Source organism: Alligator sinensis, unplaced genomic scaffold, assembly GCF_000455745.1.
Source record: "Alligator sinensis unplaced genomic scaffold, ASM45574v1 scaffold237_1, whole genome shotgun sequence".
NCBI lineage: Eukaryota > Metazoa > Chordata > Crocodylia > Alligatoridae > Alligator > Alligator sinensis.
The window spans coordinates 392,701-404,109 of NW_005841849.1; the positions used below are offsets into that span (position 1 = coordinate 392,701).

At 47.8% G+C, this 11,409-nt stretch overlaps 1 protein-coding gene across 1 annotated transcript in view; it reads right to left on the reverse strand.

Moving 5' to 3' along the window:
• KIF1A (kinesin family member 1A) overlaps positions 1-11,409 on the reverse strand; it is a 119,034-nt gene that overhangs the window by 40,139 nt on the left and 67,486 nt on the right. The window contains 7 exon segments of the mRNA XM_025209264.1: positions 1,533-1,588; positions 2,040-2,158; positions 3,691-3,781; positions 4,422-4,590; positions 5,036-5,174; positions 5,881-5,966; positions 8,130-8,248. Of these exon segments, the coding sequence (XP_025065049.1) occupies positions 1,533-1,588; positions 2,040-2,158; positions 3,691-3,781; positions 4,422-4,590; positions 5,036-5,174; positions 5,881-5,966; positions 8,130-8,248 (779 nt within the window).

An 11,409-nucleotide genomic window follows, 5' to 3' on the forward strand; every position in this document is an offset into this window, starting at 1 on the left:
CCACACTGGCTGCAGAGAGCGCATGCCCAGACAGTTTATCCAGAAGCGAGCCAGCCAGCACGTCAGGCACCAAGTGCTTAATCAGCTGGATGGATCTGTCATGCTCTTCAAGGTGGAGGGAAGGAGAACAAACAGAAAACCCAACACAAAGCAAAGCCATTATGCACTTGGACAGACAGTGCGAGCAGGAAGCACATGGGCACACAGGGACGGGAGACCCAGGTACCCGGAGAAGTTGTGGAATCTCCATTCTTGGAGGTTTTTAAGACCTGACTCAACAAAGCCTTGGCTGGGATGATCTAGCTGGGGATGGTCCTGCTTTGAGCAGGAGGTTGGACTGGATGAACTCCTGAGGTCCCTTCTCACTCTAATGTTCTATGCTTCTGAGACAGGGTGTGATACTGTGCTGCAAGCTTCATCCCCTCTGCATCCCTCCATGCCACTCCTTTACTCAGATTTCCCATTATATGTATTACTGAGGTGTCAGGGCATGGCTAGAAGTGTGGGAAATGCATGTTGTCCCAAAAAAGGGATGGGAGAGCAAGGGTTGCATACACCACCCGGAACTGAAACTTTTCCTGTGGGAGTGAGAACATTCATTGCTAGAAGCTGCCATGCAAGCAGGAGCTACTAAATGGCTCCTTGTGGAGACATTGTAATGGGATGAGGGCACTGAAGTGGAAGTGAAGGCACTGGGAAGGCGTGTTAGATTGAGACAGATGTTCAGTGTGTCAAAGGTAACCCTGGATGTGAGGGAACCAGAGCCTAACACACAGAACTGTCATGTTCAAAATGGCAAGTTTCTTGATGCTGCAAGGATCAAGGATTTGCTGAGGCCTGCATCTCCTACTGAGTTATAGCAGAATAAAAACACCAATCCAGTAAAAACTTCCCTTGGCTAGCAATTGCTCACAAAGCAGCACCCACGCTGCTGCAACCAGTACACTGCTTTACATTCAAGCCTCCTCTATTTGTCCTCTACTGCAAATGAAAGACAAAGGGTGTCTGGAATCAGGTGGGCTTCATAACAGCATGCAGCCGGAGGGCCTGTGCACGCAGCTCCAAGCTGGCAATATATCTGTCCCCCCATTCAAGCTGCCTGATGCTAAATTCACTGATATAAATACCTCCTTCCATGCCTGACACACAGGACTTCCTTTTATGGATGTCTATGCTGTAAAGCTACTCTCCATACCTGTTTCTCTCTATGCATACATCAAGTACATTGAGACTAACAGCTAGTGTACAGCTTGAAATGGCCTTTTCTCACAGGTACTACACAATTTAAAACTGCCATCTTCATGCAATGAGTCAAGCAAAATGGCATCATACCCCAAAACATGCCCGTTTACCCTGTTAATGAGATGCCCTCTCCCATTGGCCCCAGTGCAAACCCTCTCTGCACAGAATAGTATAGACAGGTACAACAATCGAGTGAAGGGTGACCTTTTCTTCCTAATCCTTATTGCTTCCAAACTGTGACTTGTGAAGCCTAATCTGCTTGAGAAAAGGAAAAAAAAACAGTGGTTTACCTGGTTTGGACAATGGCATGACCCGGGGGAAATGGCGTCGAGATGGTCTTAGAGGGCTGTGGAGAGAAGGGGCTCAAGTAAAAGAATGAACTGTCTATAAACAAAAGAGCAGGAACAACGGGGTGCTCTGTGAGGATGGAAAGCAACAAATTTGGAACAGTTTAAAGAGCTTGTTTTTCTCATATAATTTGGAAGTAGATTTTTGGAACTCACTGCCACAAGAGGGTGCCAAGGCCAAGCACTCAGCAAGATTCATCTGTGTTTTTAGACACGATAGAGGAGCAGAAGAACCATGGTGTCTTAGCTGCTAGAAACCTTCCATTGTGCCTCAGAATTTGGTACTGCTATGCTATAAATACTGAGGACTCATTGCACAAAGCCCACTGAAAACCATGGAAAGACTTGTACTGATTTTGATAGACTTCAGTTCAGGCTCTGGCTCCCATGCCTGAGAGTCTCCCATGCTCTGGTTGTTCACCCCTCCCAGCTTCTGCAGAGCATGCTCACCTGAGGACATCCTTGCAGAGAGGCGGGAAGGGATGTTGCTGATAATGCCCAAACACCTCAAATACAATCGGTTGGCTCTTGATGTATTCAATGAATGACTTTGTCACCTCTACCGCAATCTGGGGGGGAGGGGGAGAGGAGGCAAATAACAAAGCTTTAAAGAAGCCAATAAAAATCTCTATAATACTAATCATGCCAAGCCAAGAACATGAGAGCTTGCAAATCATTTGCAATCTCCCATTCACCAGTTCTTTGCCTACAGTGTCCAAGCAAATGCCTTGTGAATTTACTTGCATGTTTCAGGTTAAAAACTTGCTAAATGCTTTGGCTGAATCACAGCATTTTTATTAGGTTACATATCAGTTTGACTAGCAATTAAGGCACAGGAAGCCATCTTACCGGTAAATGACATTTCTCTAAGGAAACAGGCTCAATTCACCAGGTTAATGGGCTTTTGCTTACATCACATGTCCACATAATGTTGCTCAGCTGATTCCCTCAAAGCCAATAGGACCTCCAAAGGAGGAAGAGGAGAAAGCAGAGGAAGGGCAAGCCTTAGCAATGGTTGTGTTCTACATAATACTGGCTGGCCTTCCACTGCAGAGTGGTGAGCCTGGACAGCAGCTCCTCACAGAAGCTGTCAGCATCCAGAAAATCTGGAGCTGTCATCAGGAGTTACCAGAGAGAGGTCTGTAGCAGCCATCAGTTGAGAATCCAAAGCACTAAAATCTTTCTTGGCCACATTCTTGAAGGAGGGATTTATTATACTGAACTAAATGTGAAGAGCCAGAACTCCAGGAATACAAGTCAAGTTGGTCTTAACTAATGACAGTTATCCTTCTCACTGAATCTGGTTTTCCATTTTTTTTCCAGGCGGGTTGGGACTGTGAAAAGGCTGCCACAAATGGTTGCAGTCTGCAGAGAGTGGACATACAATAGGAAAGTTTGGAGGATAACAACCCTCCCCCACTACCCAGGGAAAACAGGTCTATGTCTTACTTTTGTTGAACTGACCCATCAGCTCTTAGACCTGAGGTGACCTGCCACCCGTGAAAACCATGGTTATGGCCAGTCTGAGATCTCTGGCCACTTTGGAGACTACCACCCATGATGGCTCAGAGCATGACATGTTAGATAGGGAGCTCTAGAAAGCTTGGGCTCCTAATCTCAGTCTTAATCTTCATTTGTTGGTTTTCCTCCTACCCTTCTTGGGTTTTGCTGCTAGTCTTTTTTTCTCAAAGAAACACCCACTGGTCTAGATAAGACTCTGACTTTTTAACAAGGATAGGTTCTCTCAGGTGGGGCACGCCAGGGACAGTCACTTGGTGCAAGGCAGAATGGACTGAGGCAGTCAAGCGGATACCCACATTGCTCCCTTCTCCATCAAAAAACATGGTTTCCTGTTGCCAGCAGCTGTTGAAATGTGATGTGAGTGGCAACCTCTCAAACCCTGGGCTGAGCATGTTTACTCGCAGGATCACCTTCCATATTCTCTGATCAAGACTCTTGACAGAAATGCATGCATGCATTACCAAGAAGAATGTTTTCAGATCTTTAGTTTAGAGAGACAGCAGAACAGAAAGTATTACGTCCTGGGCAGACCCTGAATGTTATATGTCATAGAGAAAACAGCCTGGGATGTGATACTAACGTTCTGGACATGATAGAAGCCCAAAGGTGGCCCGCGTCCTGTGTTCTTTAATGGCTCAGTTGAAAAGGCCTCATCGTGGCGATGGATAAAGCTGTGACAGGAAAAAGATTGTTAGAGAAGCTGTATAACAACACTACAGTGATTTGGCAGGGAGAAATGGGATTGACAGAAGAAAGGGGATTGACAGGAGATGGGAGCTAGAGTAGAGGAACCCCAGGTCTAAAAGAGTAAGATGATATCCTCCCTCCCAGCCAGGGCAGGCTGCTCACAGTAAGTTCAGGTAGGCTTCTATAGAAAGTCAACACATGCTCTCCATGGGCCAGACCTGCAGCTCACTACAGTCCATGAAAGACTCCCACTGACTTAAGCAGGCTTTGGGGTAGGTCCCATGTCAATAACTAGATTCACTTTCCACCCGTCACTTCTCTGTTGGTTTTAACTCCTTTTTCATTAGGCCCAAGACAAAAATTAAGAATACAAGATGACAGTGTGGAAAATCTATGTCTGGTTACAACCCTTTCCCATACCAGGACTGCCTAGAGACTTCCTCCCAGGAAACCATTCCCATCCCACCTCAAATATAGGAAAAGCAAGATGCCAGCAACCCCGTGCTATCTCTTTATAACCCTGCCCTGGGGTTGCAGCTCTCTGACTGAGGATAAAAGGGAATGAGAACAAGGGGTGATGGGGAATGAATGTCAGCAGGACACAGGGAGGCAGTGACATCTCACTTAAACTGGCAGAAGATATCAGCATATTCTGCTGAGATGCTTGAGGCCTGAAGAACAGTCACTCTAAAGGTAAAAATGCAGCCCAACTTCAGATGGTCCAGAGCTGCTTCCAAAGGCCCATCCACAGCAGCTTTTTCTGGACTGTCCAGGAGGAGGTCCTCTGGAGTTACTGGGAAGGGAAGTGAGACATTAGTAGTCAGCATTTGAATGTCTTCATTACACATATCAGTACAAGCATTTCCTATGATACATCCAGGCCAGGTGAGGATCTAGATCTTTATAATTTATAAAAGGATGATTCAACAAAGATAGTAGCTATCCTGGACTCATGTGATCTTAGAGCTAAGCAGTCCTGAGTCTGGCTAGTATTCAAATGTGAGACCCCCCCATGGAGCCCCACCTATATAAGCCAAGGAGTCATGGATGAACGCTTGGTGAAAAATTAGACCAGATAAACTGAATGAGTGACAAAACTTGAGTTGCCCCACCATTTTACTGAGGGGATGGATGGAAATAAAAAGAAGGGTCTAGTGAGAGGTCAGACACTGATTTTTCTCCTACTGAGCACACAGCTTTCCCCTGTCCTCCACTGTGATTTAAAGCAGTCCCTTTACCTGCACAGGTGTTGTTGTTGACTTCATCTGCTGAAGGGCCAATGTCAGTGATCTGTCCCTGTCCCTCAACAATCCGCAGCTCCTCCTGAGAGGTCCCTGAACGAGACATTCCCACTGGGGGACAGGACTCAGACTGGAACTACGAATTGCCCAGAAAAAAATGGATTAGAGACCACAGTGAAGGGGACTAACAACCTTGGACCAAGGCATTGCTACCTTGTTAATGTGTGTTGGGAGCGTGCTAATCTTTGGAATGGCTGCTTTTTCCTTCATTATAAGTATCTGAGCATGGGTGATTCATTTAGCTGAACATGATAGTGTTATAGCTTTTATCTCCTTCATCATTACAACAGCAGCAATTCTTTGAAAGTGACATCTGAACATCAAACAATGGTAAACAGACTGGCCCAAGGGGACATGGGTCAAATGGCCCCAGGGATTAGTAATGATAAAGGGACCCTTTTTGCCCCTTAGTCACTGTTTCAAAACTAAACTAGATTCCCTAGTGAGTGCAAGTCACGAAGAGATGTTCACTGTGAAATGAGTCAGAAATCCCAGTTCTATTTAGTGTGGGTGGGTACCCACGTCACAGTCTTGGCTGGCTGTTATGGTCATTGATTCTGTACAGATGTGACCGAGGATAACACATAGAATTACAGAGAAGGTTACCTTTTACTCATGCTCCTATCCTAAAGCTCAAGTGCATCCTATTTGCACCTTGAGGTCATATGAGAAATATACTCACTATTATATATTGGTAGATATCAAGACCCAGTGTACACCATGGCAAGCTGGACTTAAATTCACAGGAAGATGTTTACCCCATGATGATTTCCATACTGTACCTTCTCAAAGTGCTGATCATCAAAAGATATTTTGGCTGTCCCTGACTGTCGTACTCCTGAACCATAATCTGGGGCTTCTTCATCCGCTGGAAAAAGAACACAGCAAGACATTACATGAAGGCTGGAAAACTCATTCCCAAAGCAGATCCGATGCTAGAATCAAAATTTACAAGATTTCTCTCTTTCATACACTGCTTCCTGAAATTCATCATTCAAGTGTTCTTGAATGGTCTCCAGCTGAAGAATTTGATGAAGATCAGTGAATCCCATGTGAAGCAGTGGAAATGTTGTAAGAAGTGCTTTCCTGGCCTTTGCTCCAGAGATCTGGCAAACAATTGGAGATTGTTTCCAGAGACTGGAAACTAGCTAATGTGGTCCCCATTTATAAGAAAGGGAGACAGGAGGACCCAGGAAACTATAGACCCATAAGCCTCACATCGGTCTAGGGGAAAATCCTTGAAATAATTATCAAGGATCACATCTGTGAGGGGCCAGCAGGGGAGATCATGCCCAAGGGAAATCAACATGGGTTCATCAAAGGCAGGTCCTGCCAGACCAACCTGATGGCCTTTTATGACCAGGTAACTAAATCCCTGGATGATGGTGTAGCCATGGACTAGTCTTTCTGGACTTTAAGAAGGCCTTTGACACTGTCTCTCACCCCATTCTCATTAATAAATTGAGCGACTGTGGCATTGATGCCTACATAGTTGGATGGGTCAAAAATTGGCTGATGGAGCACACCCAGAGAGTGGTGGTGGACGGGTCATACTCGACCTGGTGGGATGTGAATAGTGGGGTCCCCCAGGGCTTGGTCCTGGGGCCCACACTGTTCAACATCTTCATCAGCGACTTGGACGAGGGGGTGGAAAACACGTTGTCCAAGTTTGCCGATGACACCAAGATGTGGGGAGAGGTAGGCACACTCGAAGAGAGAGAGAGGCTGCAATTAGATTTAGACAGACCACAGAAGTGGGTGGATGGTAATAGGATGAGGTTCAATGTAGATAAATGCAGGGTGCTGCACCTGGGGAGAAGGAATCCACAGCATACATACAAGCTGGGGAGCTCCCCCCTTGTGAGCAGAGGTGGAAAGGGATGTTGAAGTCATTATTGACTTCAAGATGAACATGAGCCGCCAATGTCATACCGCAGCCAGGAAAGCCAACTGCACCTTGTCGTGCATCCAAAGATGCATCTCAAGCCGGTCCAGAGAGGTGATACTCCCCCTCTACGCGACATTGGTCAGGCCACAATTGGAGTACTGCATCCAGTACTGGGTGCCGTACTTTAAGAAGGATGTGGCCTGCCTTGAGAGGGTTCAGAGGAGGGCCACCCGCTTGGTTGGAGGGCAACAAGGCAGGCCCTACGAGGAGAGGCTGAGGGACCTGAACCTGTTCAGCCTCAGCAAGCGGAGGCTGATGTGGGATTTGGTGGCTACCTACAAACTCATTAGGGGAGATCAGCAGCAAATAGGAAGGGCCCTATTCCCCCCAGCAGTGCCTGGGGTGATGAGGAACAATGGCTAGAAGCTGCTGGAGAATAGGTTCAGGTTAGAAATTAGGAGGCACTATTTCACTGTTAGGGTGGCTAGGATCTGGAACCAACTTCCTAGGGAAGTGGTCCTCACTCCTACCTCGGGTAAATTAAAAAAGAAGTTGAACAAACACCTGTCTGGGGTTGTGTGATTCCCAGCGTGTGCTCCTGCCAGTGGTGGGGGGTCAGACTAGATGATCTGTTCAGGTCCCTTCTGATCCCAAACTACTATGAAACTATGAAATTCTGCACTGGTTCACAGCTATTCATACATTCACTCATTTCATATATGATACTACTAGACAATAGGATGGTTTTACTTGTATAATGGAGTGGATTAGAGTTCAGATTGTAAGACTGTGAAACAATGCAGCACAGTTTTCAATTTCTTTGCAAAAGAATCATTGTGTTAGATTACATCCGTGTTTGAATGTGCGTGTATGTGTTGGGAATGGTCATATTTGCCTGCCTTTACCTACCCAAAACGGCCCTTAATTTTCATCAGTTTCAGATTCAGCATGTTCTTAAGTGTAAAGTGACAGATAATTATCAGGTGGAGTCAGTTCCACCCAAATCAGGCTCTATCCATGATAAACCTAGGACCAAAAGGAGATGGAGCCCCATTGCCTTTCCCAGCTTATGCAGGTGTAGTCATTCCAGACCACAGGGCAGTTGCTTGCTGCTGGCAGTCCTGAGCTGCTGGCTGGTCATACCTGAGATGGCTTGGACTGCTACACGCAGAAACCCCTTCACTTCCCCTTTCTCGCTGACAATGGCGACGCGGTGGACCAGAGGCACTGGGTACAGCAGGTTGCTGAGATACACAAAGGCCCTGCAAGAGTGAAGTAACAAAGGAGAGTGGTCACTGCGCCCCCACCCCTGGGGTTTCCAGACACACTCGGTGGCCAACGGCAGCTGGGACCACAGTTCACCGCTCACATCACAACATGGTGCTGCAAAGCAAAACTAAAGAAAGGCAGCCAGGGCCAGCCGGAAAGGGGGACAGGAGGAGGTGGGGAGGGGAGGAACTCAGTGTGCTGAGAGCGGGCCGGTGGGAAGCAGAGCTACAGTGAGTTCAGGTTCCTGTGCTTTACGATGAAGCAGAAGCGACAGCGTATCAGTGAGCACTAGCGTACCTCTCGGTCTGTCATATCCCACGGGAAGGACAGCATCGTGGGGAGGGGGGGAAGAGGGGATGTACTGGTGCAACAAGGTAGGTAGAAAGAGGATCTCTTGTAGTGTAGAACTGGAGAACTAGGACGGAAGGTGCTGTGAAACAACCAAGGGCCTACTGCAAATTCAAGAGGGTAGGGATGGCACAGGCAGGTGAGGACTGGGCTGGAGATGGGATGGACGGGTCAAAGGCAGAGAGGGAACCAGGGAGGAGGAGGAAGTAGAGAGAGGCTAGAAGGAAAAGGAGAAACATGGGGAGTGTGGAGGGGAAGGAGTTGGGTCAGGGGAGACAGAAGAAAGGAAGTTTCCAGGGTGGAGTGCCGACTGTTTTGCTCCCCTGAGGACAGGCCGAGGAGCACAGAGACCTGCCCACAGTCTGAGACAGGGGCCAATTTGGGTTTTCAGTCTGCTTCTACAGTGACTCTTCCTGTCCCAGCAGGGCCCTGGGCTCAGCAAAGAAGTATACAGACCCCCAACCCTCCAGGAACAAATCCAGCTAGGTATGTGTGTCTGCATGGCATGCAGGTGGTCATTCAGGTGATGACCAGCTGGGAGAGCCTCCGTGCAGTACCCTCTGAGGCTGGGGTCACCCTCTGCCTGACCCAGCCCCTTTCAGCAAAATCCCTTGTGAATTGCACTGAGGATCACACACCCCTATCCAAGCACAAAAGGCCAGATACTTCCCCCTCCCCCTTTAATGCATGCTAGATGGGGCTCTGCTCCACCACAGAAATCGGTTGCATAAGCAGGACCTTGCACAGTAAAGCACTGCTCACAATATGCAAGAACACCACAGTCTGGGCCTGTGTATGTGACACCAGACAAGTGCTCTGCTGGTAGTGTCCAGAGAGCAGCACCAAGAAACATAGGCCAGATCCCACCTGACACAGAATCATAGAAAATTAGCGGTGGAAGGAACCTCAGGAGATCTAGTTTAACCCCTGGCTCAAAATAGGACCATCCCCAACTAGATCATCCCAGACAAGGCTTTGTCTACCCAGGTCTTAAAACCCCCCAAGGATTGAGATTCCACCACCTCTCTGGGTAACCTGTTCCAGTGCTTTACTACCCTCCTAGTGAGAAAGTCTTTCCTAATATCTAACCTCAACTTCCCTTGCTGCAACTTGAGCCCATTGCTCCTTGTTCTGTCATCTGCCACCACTGAGAACAGTCCAGCTCCATTCTCTTTTGAACCCCACTTCAGGTAGTTGAAGGCTGCTATTAAATACCCACTCAGTCTTCTCTTCTCCAGACTAAATAAGCCCAGGTCCCTCAACTTCGCCTCAGAAGTCGTGCGCCCCAGCTCCCTAATCATTGTCATTGCCCTCTGCTGGACTCTCTAATTTGTCCACATCTTTTCCCGGGGGGGGCGGGGCGCACACGGGGACAAACCTGAACACAGTACTCCAGATGTGGCCACACCAGTGCTGAATAGAGAGAAGAATCACTTCCCTCGATCTGCTGACAACGGTCCTACTAATGTAGCCCAATATGCCATTAGACTTCTTTGCAACAAGAAGGGCACACTGCTGGCTCATGTTCAGCTTATTGTCCACTGTAACCCCTGGGTCTTTTTCCACAGAGCTACTGCCCAGCCAGTCAGCCCCTACCCTGTCCTAGTGCATAGGATTGTTCTATCCTAAGTGCAGGACTTTGCACATATCCTTATTGAACCTCATAAGATTTCTTTTGGTCCAGTCCTCCAATTTGTCAAGGTCTCTCTGAATCCTTGCCCTATTCTCCAGTGTGTCTACTACTCTCCCCAGGTTGATGTCACATGCAAAATTGCAGGTCTATACCATCTTCCAGGTCATTGATGAAGATATTGAACTAAATCAGCCCCAGGACTGACTCCCTGGAAAGTCTCCTTCCAGGTTGTTGATAAAGATATTGAACAAAATCGGCCCCAAGACCAATCCACTGATATTAGTCAGTGGAATCCCCCCTGAGTTCAGCCAAGTTATGTCATTGACACCAGCTGAAGTTCTGGCTCAGGTAGTGGGTCAGTTCCCCTGTACAGATAGTGGGGCAGATGTGCCCTCCGGGTGGCTGGATGAAGATGCCAACTCCTTGTTATACCACTTACGAACTGACAGAACCAGGACCTGGACCCTGGGCCCTCACTGCTCCCAGCCTGAGAGCCTGCCTGTTGGACTTGCAGGAGAAAATCTCTTCTCATCCAGGACACCATGTGCTCTGTCACCCACAACCTCCTGCCATCTCCATCCCTTCACCCAGAAACTGTACTCAAGGTTTCTGCACCTTGCTGAGTCCCCTCACAGGGGCTGCTTGCCCGGTCCTCCCCACCACTAGAGTGGACAAGGAAGGGTGAAGAGTGGGTACAGCACTGGTTTTGTTCACTCTGGCTGAGAACTGTGGAAAAGGCCATGGTAAATCAGCCTATTCCTAGGTAAGGTGGGAGGAACTGTGTTTCCATGTCCCTGGTGCATCTGTGGGGACAACAGAGCCACAAGCTGCTCTCCATCTGGGGCTAACATATCACCCAAACTAAACAAGCAGGACCAAGAATGCCATCTTGTATGCAAGAAGCTAGAAGTCACACAGAACCTAAGTCCTTGGACTTGCCTGATGGAATGCTTTCATTACAGCTAAGGAGCAGAAGTGTGCAAGCTCTTTCAGCCTTTGAGACTCCCCCTTGACTCAATACCAGGCTGGCAGAGCCTCTGAATGTCAACAAGATGTCTGTTCTATGTCACTGTTACCACTGTACGGTGTCACTGGCAATATGTTTTAAGAGTGACAGCTGATTTTGAGCACCTTTATTTTTGCTTATCCAAGCTGGCCTGAAGACAGCAGGAA